Source organism: Oncorhynchus nerka, linkage group LG13 (genome assembly GCF_034236695.1).
Source record: "Oncorhynchus nerka isolate Pitt River linkage group LG13, Oner_Uvic_2.0, whole genome shotgun sequence".
Lineage (NCBI taxonomy): Eukaryota > Metazoa > Chordata > Actinopteri > Salmoniformes > Salmonidae > Oncorhynchus > Oncorhynchus nerka.
In genome coordinates, this window is record NC_088408.1 from 84,859,707 (window position 1) to 84,875,657 (window position 15,951).

Below are 15,951 nucleotides of genomic sequence, written 5' to 3' on the forward strand. Positions count from 1 at the left end.
CCTAAGGAGTTTACATCTGAAGACTTGCAAGGGGTACTGACACCAGAGGACCCATCCTGCCAGGTTCCTTCCCCTTGAGCCTGTGTAGGTATCAGATGTTTTGTTTTTTTAACAGAAAAGTTGTTTGATTTAAAAATGTATTTATTTTTGGAAGTTTGTTCAGTTTTTTGGGAATCCTGATTCCATCCCGCACAGTAGGTGGCAGGATGCACATTAAATTGTGCGAACTCCAATATACCATAGAAGAAGAAGATGAGGCGGTAGGGCAATCACTCCGTTAATGTTCTTCTCATGGCACCACCTTACCATTCTTAAATCTCTGATTTATGCATGTGTGGAAAAAAGAGTGCATTTTTCTAACAGGGAGAAGATGGATCAGCAGTGCAGGTGACCGATTGTTTGACCACAAGTGAGAGTTGTTTGATATCGTTGAAACTTGTTTTGCTATTACAGAAATGTGGTAAGAGGTTAATGGGAAATGACTGCGAGTAGTGTGGACGAAATGGAGTAAATGGAGAAAAAGTTTGAGAAGCAACAGCTGTGCTGGAATGCGAACAACATCCGTTCTGATGGTATGGAGCGGAAGGATGAGGGTCAAGGGCCGGAATGGTCGGTTGTGGAAAGACATAGGAAGAAGAGAGATCATGATACAGAAAGCAGTGGAGTGTCTAGTAAAGAAAGCATAAAGAGGGCCAAGGTAGGAAGCAAGAGTAGTGATTGTTGGAGTGGAAAGTGGTGATAGTGTTTGATGAGACCACAGAGCCTCACACCCTGTCCGACTAACTAATGCTGTAGAGTGAAGTGAAATTAGCCGGGTTCATTGGAAATGGTAGATTGTTAATATTGTGTGGTAGCCAGGCGCAGCAAGATAATATTTTGAAAATGGAAAAGCTTAATTGGAAGTAGATTAAAAGCCATTTCCCTGGTGCTTATGCTAGGTTGAGGGGAGTCATCACTGGTTTCCAAATATCTATGCCCACAGATGATATTAAAGAAAATGTGAAGGGAGGCAGAGAGATTGAGGCCAAAAGGTTGATCGGTAGGAAAGAGGGTCAAATAAGTGAAAGCTTATCAGTGATGCTGAGGTTTGAGAGTTTTGCTGGGAAAAGTAGAGAAAGGATTCCTTAGTTTCAACGTTAGAGAATTTGTATCATTTGCAGTGCAGTGTTTTAAATTCCAAAGAATGGGACATGCAGCTGCTCAATGTAAAGGAAAGAAAATGTGTGCCAAGTATGGAGGGGCACATGATTACAGTGAATGTGGAAGCAATGTGAAGGTTAAGTGCACTAATTGTGAGGAGAACACAGTGCAGAATTTGGTGGATGCCAGGTACCGAGAGAGGCTCAGAGATATAGGATCAGTCATGATGTGTCGTATGCAGAGGCCATAAAACATGTTGGTAGAACTACACTGGGGACTGATGGAGCTTAAATGACTGTACCTGTAGTAAGTGGACCTACTGTCAGGACTGGTGCTTCTGATGGTCCTGGCAGGGTTTTGAGGCCTGTTCAGAAATCTTGTGCTCATGAATGTGCGGTGTCAAATGACACTTTAATAATGAATAAAGTTGACTTCATAGGTTTTATTGGTAAGGCTACCAATGTAACTTTGGTTGTGGAAAGCAGAAATGCCAGGTTGAAGGTTATTGTGGAGACTCCAAAAGAGATATTGGGGGTAACAGATGTTACTGTTGAAATGGTTGTTGACATGCTGAACAATCCTAAGGGTGGAGTGTTTCAAGATTATATAGATCTAGTTCTATGGGGTTGGGGAGGGTGTGGTAGAAGTTAGGATTTATTTGGTTTTGAATTTTATTTGGTAGTACAGAATTGGGCAGATCATTCCAGCACAGTAGGTGACGGCATGCACTTTAACGATTGTTTGCGGACCGCCATGATATCATAGAAGAAGAAGAGGCGGCGTTGCATTCCGGAACAATTATCCTGTGGGACATTGCTTATATCGTGACGTGGTTGGAGTGATAGAAATATACTACATTAGTGAACGATCTGTAGTTATGGACTAATTCAGTTGGTATTTTATTCTCAACATATGTCAAACAGTGCAGTCTTGTCTGGTAAGTAAGTACGACAAATTAACTTTAGCTAACTCCGTCGTCGAAAGAACATGAGTTGTTGTTGTAACGTTAGCCAGCTCTCTATGAAGTGGGATCGCATTTAGATTCATTCATCCAGTGTCAAATTGCTCTTCATCTCGCCAGGAAACTAAAATAAATAATTTAGCTATCGAGCTAGCAATCGGTGTGAGCTAACTAACAAGCAATATTGATGAAAATCCAGTATATGACGAAGCGGTGCATGTCGACTTATTTCAAAGATATGTTTAACTAACCCTTGTTCCGTCTGTGATTCTATCGTGGTAATGTTAACTGGTTTAGCAGTCGTTTAGATTGTATAATATGTGGCACTGTGTGTAGTAGGCTATCTTACAGAGTATGTCCTTTGTGGCTATATGCTTGGTTTGCTTTGGCTCATGTGATTTGAATTGTTTCCCTTTCTTGGCAGGCAGGCATTGAGACCTCTTGGCATTGTGGTTGTTGTTGATTTGAGGCTTCTGCGCGGGGACACGCCTATCATCCCTAGCGCTGTGACTCTCTGTCCCTGCGTCATCATGAAGCTGTACAGCCTCAGCGTCCTCCACAAAGGAGCGACAAAATCCAACCTCCTTAAATCTGCCTATGACCTATCCTCCTTTAGCTTCTTCCAACGCTCCAGGTGGGTCTTCCTCTTGGCACCTGGGTGCATTTTATTAGTCTAAAGGGGATTCCCCTCAATCTCCACTGATCTGAAGACAGGATATATGAAAGCACTTTGCGATGGACTCCGACTGGGAATATTCTGTCACCTGTCCAGTTCTTGTACATCAGTGCAGATGAAGGAGAAGATGACTTCCCTGTCATTAATAGTATCCTGTCATGGTTTAACAGAATTCATTAGAATTGACACCAACACTGTTTTCACCATTGTCTGTGTGTTTGGTTTTGGCAGTGTCCAAGAGTTCATGACCTTCACCAGCGCCTTGATTGTGGAGCGTTCTGCACACGGCAGCCGAGCCTCAGTCAAAGAACAAGGTGAACTCCTGACACACTGGGCCATAGCATTTGGCGGTGTTCATTTTTTTATTTAATAAATGTATTTAACATTAATTTAACTAGGCAAGTCAGTTAAGAACAAATTCTTATTTACAATGATGGCCTACCAAAAGGCAAAGCCCTCCTGCGGGGCTGGGATTGAAAATAAAATAAAATATATAGGACAAAACACACATCACTACAATAGAGACAACACTACACAAATAGAGACCTAAGACAACAACATAGCAAGGCAGCAACACATAACAGCACAGCATGGTAGCAACACATGACAACAACATGGCAGCAGCACAACATGGTACAAACATTGTTGGGCAAAGGGCAAGAAGGTAGAGACAACAATACATCACACAAAGCAGCCACAACTGTCAGTAAGAGTGTCCATGACTGAGTCTTTGAATGAAGAGATTGAGATAAAACGGACCAGTTAGAAGTTTCTTCTACTTGTTGCTGAAGCGATTGTGCTGTTCTGCACTTGGGCTGTGGAAGAACCCCGCGTCCATGTTATAAGTTAAGATTGATGTAAAAGTGGGTGATGGTGGAGCCTGGAGAAAAACCTGCTCACAGTGCTGTCTTCGACCTGCTCACAGGAGGTTATTCCTATAATTCCTACCCTCTCCCTCCAGAGTACCTGTGCCACGTGTATGTGAGGAATGACAGTCTGAGTGCAGTGGTGATAGCAGACAGCGAGTACCCTCAAAGGGTCGCCTTCACACTACTAGACAAGGTGGGTAGAGATGATGTGCCGAGAGATACATTATTCCCTTAGCAACAAGTGGAGAATATTACTCTCTGGTCTGGGTCTTGTTCATCTCAAGTTGTCTTCCAGAGTTATTGCTCCTCACCAGGCCCTTTCGGTATCTGTTTCAGCATTTAATGCAGGGATCCTCCAAACTAAGAAGAAATGGTGTATGATTATAGATGTATTTTCAAAATGTGCAACCCACCTCTCACTTGACCAGGACCCACTTTGGGTCTCGACCCATAGTTTAAGAAATCCTGATTGAATGGTTTGATGTTTGATCATGCAGGTGCTAGAGGAGTTCTCCAGACAAGTGGACAGCATAGACTGGCCATCTGGAAACCCTGAAACCATCAACTACAAAGCTCTGGACATCCACCTGGCCAAGTACCAGGTACACATGGCATCCTGTCTCTAAAATGACACACAACAAACATTACACATACAATTAAATAACTTTGAAGAACACTTGAATATCCACGATTGTGATAGTTTGACGGAGTCTGTGTTTTCTCCTCAGAACCCCAGAGAGGCAGATGCTATGACCAAAGTGCAGGCTGAACTGGACGAGACAAAGATCATTCTGGTAAGTCTATTCAGTCGACACTCCCTGACATAACCGCATCTCTGAGAATCTCTCACATAATGGGCAAACTTGAGATAAGCTAATATAATTGCCTGAGATTTGTGTGAAAAACTGTCTCTATTCTGGATTCTCAACCTTACTTACTTTTGCTATGGATTCTTAACATGATTTTCCCCATATAGGACACTGAAACTTGCACTACTGCATGTCTAACACTGCTAGTGTCTGTGGTTGGTGTGATGCTGTATATGAAGTGTGGTGTGATTGTCTCTGCAGCACAACACCATGGAGTCTCTGTTGGAAAGAGGGGAGAAGCTGGATGATCTGGTGCAGAAGTCTGAACACCTGGGGAACCAGTCTAAAGCCTTTTATAAGACTGTAAGTACTGTAGTGACTGTGGACTGAGCTCTCCGGTTCAAACTGTCATTGCATTTTAGATGAAACTTGGGCTATTTTTAGGCTTTATAAAAAACGGAGTGGCTGCTGGTCCGACTTTTCTTCTTGACAGTTTAGAAGCTTCTGCATGTGAAGGATTCTCTACTCTACTTTTTACTGCTCTATTCATTCGGTAGCTCAGAGAACAGGCTACTCTAACGAATGGTGAATGGTGCGCTGTTAATAGTTATATCAAAGCGGAATCAATGTCTGCAAGATCACAATGATAGTATCCTACATAACAGAACCAAATATAATTGCATAGTATAACGTTACTGTAACAACACCTCATTTCTTTGGATTTTAGGATGATTGTGCAAATCGTTGCATTTTTCTCTCGTGGCCTAAAACTCAACAGCGCGTGTCACTAGGCAAAGTAGGTGCGCTGATTGACACTAAACACAGGTATGCTACAGTTGAACACCATTTGCTCTAATATTTGCTCACTGTACATAATTCAAAACAACAATCTAGGCTAATTTGAAACAACACTGTGGAACTCAAGATCTAAATTAATTTCCTTATGAAACTGATTGCGATCAAATAGTTGGTGTGCTGAAGCTGAATGGATGTTTCACCTGTAAAACTTGAAGAATTATAATTCCAGATCGACAGTCAGAAATGTGAAGGGAGGGTGACCACAAATTTGTGTGCGCAGAACGTGATTCGGATCGTCAGCTGTGATGAAAAGGGATCCGGGACGGGGTTACTTACAGATCTGCCTTTTTAAAACTCTTTATTAAGACTCATTTTCTTCACGGCGGTAGCCGCCTCGGTGTGCAATTGATGTAGTAATTGCTAATCATTCACTCTCTGTTTTCTATCCCACAGGCACGGAAGCAGAACTCATGCTGCGAGGTCATGTAGTGATTGAACTGTCCTCTTAGACACATCTCTTGGCCTTTCTGCTCATCCTACAACTCCCATCATGCCCCAGCCTCCAGGAGATAGAATGGCCTCCGCTCAGTCACTGGGAGGGCACAGAGGCAGTTGGGTGGGGGGGTTGGCAGGGGAAATTATTATATTTATTTGCTTCATTGTAACCTCTCAAAAGGCATTGAGGTGGTTCATAGCCAGCCAGGATGTGGTCCATCAATAACGTGTTGTTTGTATCTTTGGTGGTTTGTTCTTTGAAAAAAGTCTTAAAGCGTTTCCTGAATTTCAGACTGTATCAGAATCTTGTGTTTTGAAGGAGGAGAGATTAAGTTCTCATGCTTGGCTTTAAAGCAACCCTGACAATCTCGCTCTGTTCTATGTAGTAACTCACAGCTAACGTTAAAACAAGAGATTTCTGGAACCCAGGATCTGCTGGTGTTCTCGTAAAGGTCTTGTAGTGTCGTCGTATTTTCTTTTCCCACTAGATGGTGCTGTTTCCTCACATTCGTAGTTCAGGTATATTCAGTTACATATTTAAAGGGCCTCTGTATCCTGTAGGAATTATATTCTATGTATTGTGATTTGGGGGAGCAGTGGCTGTTTGTAATTGGGTCTGAGACATCAGAACTCCATGATCAAATTGCTCATTTCCACAGAATGTTTTAGCGTAGTGATTTAAAAATGTCTTGAGTTTTTGATTGGTATTGCTCGTGCGGATGGGCTTGTTAAACTAAATTGGGTAGCCTGTACTTAGAAAGCAGTGTTTAGTGATGTCTATAGACTCGTCTTGAGATACTAAGCCTTATTGAATTATGGGTTACATTGAAGTCCTGCTGTGTATGAGTATGTGGTATGAAAGGCAGGTCTTGCAGTGTCCTACTGGAGTTGCGCTGTAATCCCTCCAAAGCTTTATTTTTTAATTTTGTGTTTCACAGAGTAGGCTAAACAAAAGTGTTTGTTGTCTGGACCATTGATGTATATAAAAACTGGATTGTTGACACTATGTATTGACTATTGAGAGGCTTTGAAGCCACTGGTTGGCCATATTGGTACTCCCCAGTAGGAACAGTTCTCCATAGGAATTATTGAAATTCTACAGTATTTCAATTACATTTTTCAAGGACAAAGTTACATATATTGAAATGTTTTTGTTGTAAGATTAGTAATCTCTAAAAAATGATACTTTAAAGAAATGTTTTTTATTTTTTTTTATTTTGTATTTTTATGTCTAGCTCACATAATTTAAAAGTATGCATTTAAGGTGTCTGTAGTAGAATAAATGCAGCAAAAACAAATGTAGACATTAATAAATGCATTTCTATAGATTCCAAAATATTTTTTATAATGCTGGGGAGTGCCAAGATGGAGACATGCTGGCTTTAACACAGCGCCCCCTATTAGTCATGTAGTGTTTATCTAAATCATTGGTCTGTCTGGATGCAGTCTTAAGACGGCTCTCACAATGAATCAGCCATCACCCACCCACCAATGGGTTCTGATCATAGAGATAGATATAGGACACCTTTTTTAGCTGTGCCATTATAGCGCATGTCACAGCATGGGCAGCGCCACTGAGGCTGCAACCCGTAGGAATCCTCACCCAGTTGACGATTTTAAAATGGTGGAAGCCCTCAATGGCGCTGCCAATGCTAAAATGGCATTTTGGCCACTAGAGGTCTTTATCATTCTCTATAGTTATGATCCACCATAAGAGGTCATTTATGCTTGATCAGAAAGTGTGGTCGGAAACTCCGTATGGAGGGTGTGACATAATTGCAGAGCATCCGGAGGCACGCTGAGGCCAAATTGAGTCCCATACCACGTTGCTGTGGGCCTCCCAAATGTTTGAACAATGTGAAGGGGATTGAGGTGGCAGGTAGCCTAGTGGTTAGAGTGTTGGACCAGTAACCGAAAGGTTGGTAGATCGAATCCCTGAGCTGACAAGGTAAAAAGCTTTTGTTCTGCGCCTGAACAAGGCAGTTAACCACTGTTCCTAGGCCGTCATTATAAATAAGAATTTGTTCTTAACTGACTTGCCTAGTTAAATAAGAATATCTCTGCATTGACATGATTGGTTGATGCTAGGTAGTGATGGAGGTCCTGTATAAACACAAACTCACTTCTTTCACAACAGCTCTGTGAAGCGCAAGTATGAATTGCAAGGTTTCTGCAGAGGCTGTATCACTGTAAATGCTGCATGGTCATTACAGATGACGGATTGACCATGCAGCGCCTTTTAAGCTCTGACCCGTTATAAGCGTACTTGCTCAGCTGTTACATTGTTGCAACTTGATTGACGAGGGACTATTTGTAAAGATCAGTATAGAACAGACAAGATTCCCCTTTCAGCATAACATAGGTGTGTTCAACAAACATTTCTATCAAAGAATTCTGTTTCTTTTAACTGGCTCAGTTTTGTGTGAAAAACACACTCCTCACAGGCCAACATCCCAGATAGCACTCCTTGTAATCAGCACCGTAACACTTATTTGGCTTTGGATGGTTTTTCATTGTGTTCCCAGACTCCAGAGGACGAGTTGTTGGACAATGTGAGATGGAGAGAGGCCTTTGATATTTTAGATGTAGTTTATCTTGCTGCTTTATTTTGTGTCTTATGACCTGATTGTGTGTGTGTGTGTGTGTGTGTGTGTGTGTTTGTGAACATCTGTGTACAAATACATAATTAGTCTGTGACCTGAACTGCTCTTATTGCTTTATGGCACAACTTCTGTGTAACTTCTAGAAGCTGACTACCCTCCATAAAGTTCGATGTGGGGCAAACAGATAGTTAACTTGACACCAGTGTTTCCAATGAAGGACACTTTGATGACTCTTGTACACTTATGATCAACTCCCCAAATGAAGTAAGCCAAGGGTGAACCAAAAAAACATTTTCTCTGAGGAATGTTGTTCTGTAAACGTTTAAGTTGTGCTGAAAACTTAAATACTGTTACAAATGCTATTAAAGTTAAGCTGTAGCTATTTAGTGATTTGTTTCTCCACTTTAAATATCATGTCTTAAATTAGGAGAGAGATGTTCTGTAATTTATTTAGTTAAATAGCACATCATGGAATTGGAAGCAAAAATTGAAGATGTTGTATTAATACATATTTTGGACATTTATTTAGCTGAAACACTGTTTACAGAAGTTGTAATATTGCCTAGATAAAAAACAAAAGGCCTTGAACAGATGTGTCCTGTAAATTCATTGTTTTAAAGTGTAGTGTTATAACCAACCTGTGGGAATCATTTTGTAATAAACCAATCAAGCAAACCACCTAGACAAGATATATCAACTAATAGTAATGGTAATCATGATAGTATATTTAAAACCAAATACTTTTAGACTTTTACTCAAGTAGTATTCTACTGGGTGACTTTCACTTTCACTTTTACTCAAGTATGACAATTGGGTAGTTTTTCCACCCGTGTGGATAGGGTACGCCTATTAATACAACAACTAGAGAAAGATCTGATTAAATTATTTGTACACATCACAATAGGTATTTTTATCAGACGAATCAAGGCTGTACGTCCCATGAACCCTACCCTCTCCGCCCTCCTGAAGATCGCAGTCAGCTGATGTAAAGTGTGTTGAGAAAGTTCGCTGGCGGAGCAAAGCTACGAAGCGACAGAGGGTTTCCTGGTGAGCTCGCAACCGACCAGCGGCGAACGAGAGGAGCGTCATCACTCCCTTTAATTTCACAACACGCGTGCAAAAATGTGGACGGAGGTGAAAAACCAGACCAAATTTGTATTTAGCGATGGAAACACCTCGGAGGTAAGCGTTAGACAAACTCATCGTAGGCGAATAAACAAATAAAAACAGGTAGGTCATCCAGTATGTTTACATTCGATATTTTTAAAGAGACATTTGTAGCCTGCATGTTTTCGTGGACGTGCTTGCTCAGCTGTTACATTGTTGCAACTTGATTGATGAGGGAATATTTGTAAAGAATAAAAGTAATTACTGAACCAATTTTTTTTCCTACGAGCATCCCTGCATATATTAAAGTGTTTAGTATTGGTCTGCAAACTGCCTATGCGATTATTCGTATTTCTTGATGGGAGACTTTCATGCAGGCTGTGAAAAACCCTACAGATGTTTTGGAAACTGTCGCTGGCTCAGTTCTTATCTTGGACAAACAATCATGGCGCGCCGTTGGCCTAGTTTAATTTTCCATTCTGCAAGACTTCCTCCAATGTTTTTGCTGAAACCCGATTTTATGTGTTTACTGTGTCTTGTTATTAAAAAGTGGCCAAGGACAGTTTTTGTCATTTTTCTCCAGGGAAGGGGGAATGCAAGCTGACTCAAAATCACACATTTTTTAGTGTTGCATGAGTTGAAGTAGGCCTCTGAGTTGGATCAGAGTGCAACTGTCAACAGGAGATGAGTCTGACGACATGCACAGACAAGCTGATGCTACTGAACGCCTCTGGCGTGATTTTTTCCCAGGAACTTTTGTCTCCACTCTCCAGCACAGGAGGCTGCTGAGGGGAGGACGGCTCATAATAATGGCCGGAACAGAGCTAATGGAATGGCATCATACACCTGGAGGCCATGTGTTTGGTGTATTAGTTACCATTCCACTGATTCCGCTCCAGTCATTACTACGGGCCCGTTCTCCCCAATTAAGGTGCCACCAACCTCCTGTGCTCACCTGTACTGTGTTTTCGTTGGGATTGTGTGTGTGTCCTGTATGTTTTCAGTCTGTCTCTGTCTTTCAGAGAGCTGTTCCAATGCACACATGGGTCCTCGCTACATATGAACAGCGCAATGGTGAGTGTGTATCAGTCAGGTTTGGGGTCAATTTAATTAAAATTCCAGTCAATTCAGAAGGTAAACCACATTTAAATTCCAATTTGTCCTAATTGAAAAGCTTTGACGAGAATTGGAATTTCAGTGTACTTCCTGAATTGACTGGAATTGGGACCAGGTGTGGTGTCAATCTCCAACACACACAGTAGAAATGTGCATGACCCGCCCACTTCGGGAACTGTCCCTTTCAGCTATCTATTTCCTGTGTCTGAGGGGTCCACAAAATCCACTTGTCACTTAAATATTGTTGGCTTGATTGTGTACGTTTTACTCCTGCGACTCATTCCTACTCTTATTGTGTCTAATTTTTTAAAACGTTATAATCGCGTGAATGTTTGTAGGGACCTGTCGAACACCCTGGTAATGGCTGAAATGGGCTCAGTGGAAAACATTGGCTTTCCATTGCATCTATAAAAAACGCTAAGTCTTTGTCTGGGATTTAACACATCTTCTCGACACTTACACATCTTCTCGACACTTACATCACAAGAAAGATAACTTTATTTTGTTTGGTGTTCATTTTTTTGTGGAATTTAAAATAATATAATACATTTTGAAATGAAAGTAACTTCCGAAAATAAACACTTGGATTATATTTATATGTCTGATCACACAAATAATTTAAAGTATGTATAGATGGGTATAATCTAGAGTCAAGCGTGTTGATTTTAAATCTGAGGGTATCCTGCTATTGAAACACTTGTTGAATTATGCAAGAGAACAGGACAACAGTAATTTAATGCAGTCAAGACGGCACAGGTGAGTGCAGGTGGGCCTAGACACAGCAGGTGAGTGCAGGTGGGCCTAGACACAGCAGGTGAGTGCAGGTGGGCCTAGACACAGCAGGTGAGTGCAGGTGGGCCTAGACACAGCAGGTGAGTGCAGGTGGGCCTAGACACAGCAGGTGGGCCTAGACACAGCAGGTGAGTGCAGGTGGGCCTAGAAGACAGAGTGTGTTTTTGGTGGTTACAGCCCTGTTCCACTCATTTATGTTAATGTATACATATATGCAAACTAATTTAGCCATATGCAAATTAGGCACACACAATTTAAAAAACATGACATTTTAAATTGAATAACTGAATTCCCACAAATCCCTGAATTCATTATTTGTCCGTGCCAGTAAAATGTTTCATGTGCTATAATTCTGTCAATATCTAAGGGATTTTACCAATTCTAAAAGTTTGGAGTATCTTCACCCCTTGTCCAACTGATACATTTATTAGAAACAAACAAACAACCTTTTAACAATTTTGATGACAGTTGCTACACACAGCAAATCTCATTCAAGAGTTGTTTTTTTTTAAGAGTCAACGGCCATCCCTCGCCCCTCATACACAGAAGACCCCCAGGCCAGAGGCAGTGGCATCATCCCAGGTGAGACTCATCACTTGTTTGCATTGACAAAGGCTAGTCTGTTACCTTGGTACATTGATGTGTCAGGCAGATTAAATAAGCTGTAGCTCAGTTCACCTCTTCCTTCATCTCTTCTTTGGTCTATCTGGATCCCTCTAGACATAGACGATCCAGATAAATGCCGGCCAAATGTAAACCTCTGACCAGTCAAATAACGACCAGGCTGAGGTGTCCTCATTGTCACCATGGCTCCTGGCTTTTTAACTGTGTTTTTATTCTAAATTGGGTAAAGTTTAGCATTCCTCTCTCTCTTTGCCTTTTTTGTTGTTGAGAAAAACATTATTTGGGGTGGGTCATGACATCATTCTCTTGCTATCCTCTTATCTGATTTTAAGGTTTCAGTTGGAACATGCTCAATGTTTGTTTCCATGGTGGAAAAGAAAAAGACTTAATCAGACACATGTCAGGTGGCCAGACCCAGGCAGGCCAGAGGTTTGGAAGACAGCGTGACATTCCGCTAGCCACGGTAATGGTCAGTAATAGTTCATGGTCTGCCAAGGGGCAGTGCAGTTGGCATTGCACTGCTAAGTGTCGTCTCTGTACTGCTGCAAACAGTTACATGTCCTGTAGATGAGTTTGAGCAGCTCTGTTAAGACGCCTTTTCCGTTTGAAGTTGCAGGACGTGACAGGGTAGTGTGAGGGTAGCATATTGTATGTGATGGAATTTCACTGAATTTAGTTTATTTTTGACACTCAAAGCCATCGGTGACAATGTGTATATTTCCTAAATGTGTGAACAATGATTTCTCTCCATAAATCTGTTTGTGTGTAGGAGCCATTGCAGCTGCAGTTTTCATTGGTTTCGTATTGGGTCTCTATGCAGTTCTGTGGAAGTGTATGGTCTCACCACCCCAAAGGTAAGGAACAAGAAACCAATCCAAACAGCATTCTCATGTGACATTGGTTTGAAAAGAATACTTGTCCAGGCTTGATAGGATGTGACATCACGATCTTATCTCCAGTGGGTCAGGTTTTGGATCTAGTCCGACATTGCCACCATAATCTTTATTTCTCAAATAGTAACCAGTAATGTCAGTTTATTTGAAGTGAACTCTAATTACTCTCTGAGGTAATCATCTCTGTTTAAACACAGAATTGTTTATTTACTTATTTGGATACCATAGTTTAAGATTAAAGTGGATCATTTTACCCGAAATGACATTATGTATAATCATTTTTTTTCAATCTCAAGTGATTCAGAAATGATTAACATTTTATATTTAACCTATAGCGCATTATGAGTTAGTCACTAAGTAACAGCTGAACACTCAACATAGGAAGAAGAGGAGGGTGAGGGTTCGAGACAAGAGGAGCCAAGTATGCTGACTGACAATCAGGATCTCATCTAGGCCATCTGGCCAGAGGATCCATTGGATCCAACTCCTGCATCAAACCCCGGCCAGTCAAACGAACCCGAAAAGATCCACTCATACTGACTTGAGTCTCTCATCAGGATGTTCCTGGACATCAGAGAGGAAATGGAGATTCAGAAACATTTGGATAGAGCTAGGGGATGGCATAATTATGGATCTAGCTTATCATGGTCAGAGGATGGACCGGAATCTAAGGATCCAGTCAAATGGATCTAAAAGGATCTTCTAAATTACCTTAAGAGGATCCACTCAAATGGCTAAAGGATCCAACTGAAGTGCATCAGAGAGCATGAACTAACAATCTAAACCAGTTAAGCTGGGGTCTTCAGACCCATCAAACTTGTAAACATTTTTGTATGTAAAAAAAAAAAAAAGAAATCTGAATATTACTAACCGGTCAAACACATTTTTGCCAAGAGATCTGTTGAATTAGTTTAGAGTGTAAATACAATAAAATGTCATTATTAATATACAATTTATGTTCTTAAACCCTGGACAACGTGGGCCTGGGAGGCTCACAGGGATATTGGCATCTACAGTACTCACCAATTATACATTTTTCAACTCAATGACCCATAGTGTGTGTATGTTTGTATATTTTAACTGCCGTTTTCTTTCTGTCTCATGGGAAAATGTGTAGAATTGCAGAATATTAGTGCTAAAGCTGCAACAACACAAACTCTTTGCCCCATGACAAAATATGTCAAGAGGCTGGCCTTTTAAAATGTTCCTCCCCAGGACCGAGCCTTGGTTCGTCCGGCCATACACTGAAGTCATAGTAAAACACTGTGTATGCTATTTTTCTCACTCGAGTTGTTCTGATTGAGGGGGTCCCTTTATATATTTGCTATCACAAAAGAGGTGCCGGACCCCAATAGTTTGAGAGAGCCTGCTCTAAATGATTCTAGGATCCACTGTATGCCACAGTGCTATGCCTGCGTGAGATGCTGACTTTAACTGAAGTGTAGCTATACTGTTGTCTGCGGATCACTGACAGTTGACAGTGAAATCTGTACTACTGAGGAAGGAGGCAGCACAGGTCACTGTTCTTCCTATCGGTCAACAAGCCTACTGGCCTGGCAAACATGTGGGTATGTTTTTTTGTTTTTTTTCTCTGTTTGGGTGAAAATGTGTGTAGATTTTGATTAGGTTTGACTACATGTGTTTGAAAGCAAAGGAAAGTGATAATGAATGGGAAATTTGCTAATACTTCATATATTTGTTTGTGCATGTGATATGATGGCTTTAGGTGAATGATTGAGCTGGAGTTAATGGCCTTATGATATCCAGGTTTTGTCATGTTACTTTTCCTCAGGATGTGACTTACTGTTCCTTTCATTAAACTGTGATTTGTGTTCTTGCACTTTTACTGAGTTTTCCCTTTTTTACTTTTATCAGAGTTAAATCTGAATTTACACCCGAGTTACTACTTAGTGTTGGGATGAATGTGCATGTACGAACAATGCAAATTATGCAACAGAACACTAGGAAAGGAGAGGTTTAAAATGAGCTCAAAATCGGCTCTATCAAATACTAACAAATTATTGTGTTAGTGGGAGGTCTTGAAGTCATAAAAATTAGATGATTCTAAGGAATTCAAGTCTTAAGTCCTTTGGGTTTTATGTAACTAATAAACTTGTACAATTTTCAAACTGTCCTGTTGTAATTTTAATGTAGCCTAGCCCTCGACCACAAAAAGGTCTATATTTGACTTCTGCTGTGTTTAGTGCACGGGGTGAGAGGTTCCTGCAGGGCAGTGGGGGATTCATCATGGTCTGGTGTGGAACTTAGTGGTGTGGTGTTCTTGTTGCTCCCTCCTGTCCATCCAGACTCCGCTTCTGAAACAGACTAATAAAGAACGGGAAAAGCTCTATCCTGGCCAGACACATGCTTACCTAGGAATGACACACACCCTCTTTAAGTGAGATTAAGATTATCTGCAGAGAAGACCATGAATGCATCCCGCCTACTAAAGTGTCCCTCAGCATCCAGGAAGTGTTGTGGGTTGAAGATGTCTGGTGTCTCCCAGTCAGCCTGATCAAACAGCACTGAGTTCAGGGTAAGCATCAACACTGTGCTCTAGAAGCAACAACTATATGAACAGTAACACACGACTGCCCTACACACAACACTGAGAACACACACACCTTTGGTATGAGGTACCATCCAGCATAGTGTCTCTGTAGGCCATCCAGGGTGCGTTGAGAGATCTAATGATGACATCTTCCGTGTAGGGAATACTGGCTCTGGTAGACATGTTAGACAGTGTTGGGCTGGCAGGAGGGATCTATCTAAGCTGGACCTTGTGTCAGTGTGTCACAACAGAGGGTTTAACACCAATTGTCAACAGATCCAATAATTGTTAACATTAACTCATCTTTCATGAGGGAGGCACATACTAGTTTTAAAATGCCTATCCATGTTGTCACAGGCTCACCCTGTATGTGTGTGTGATTATGCAGAGCAGGGAGGTGGAAGTGGTCTCAGAGCAGGGTAGTGGTCTCACAGCAGGTCTCAGAGCAGGGAGGTGGTCTCAGAGCAGGTCTCATAGCAGGGAGGTGGAGGTGGTCTCAGAGCAGGGAGGTGGAGGT

At 41.4% G+C, this 15,951-nt stretch overlaps 1 protein-coding gene across 8 annotated transcripts; it reads left to right on the forward strand.

The window, feature by feature from the left end:
• The first annotated feature begins 1,914 nt into the window (after nt 1-1,914).
• Nucleotides 1,915-14,723, forward strand: LOC115140292 (synaptobrevin homolog YKT6). Of its 8 annotated transcripts, none has more exons than XM_065026787.1 (13): nt 1,915-2,077; nt 2,526-2,735; nt 3,009-3,091; nt 3,739-3,839; nt 4,144-4,248; nt 4,375-4,440; nt 4,717-4,818; nt 5,183-5,280; nt 5,707-9,581; nt 10,481-10,532; nt 10,913-11,948; nt 12,760-12,844; nt 13,265-14,723. In XM_065026787.1, exons 2-9 carry the CDS (start codon nt 2,632-2,634, stop codon nt 5,747-5,749), a joined length of 702 nt encoding a protein of 233 aa, XP_064882859.1. In that variant the 5' UTR covers nt 1,915-2,077; nt 2,526-2,631; the 3' UTR covers nt 5,750-9,581; nt 10,481-10,532; nt 10,913-11,948; nt 12,760-12,844; nt 13,265-14,723. The 8 variants fall into 8 exon arrangements, with proteins under 8 accessions (XP_064882859.1, XP_064882857.1, XP_064882860.1 ...); XM_065026785.1 differs by having other exon boundaries at nt 11,880-11,948; XM_065026788.1 differs by having other exon boundaries at nt 5,707-9,533.
• Nucleotides 14,724-15,951: the final 1,228 nt, after the last annotated feature.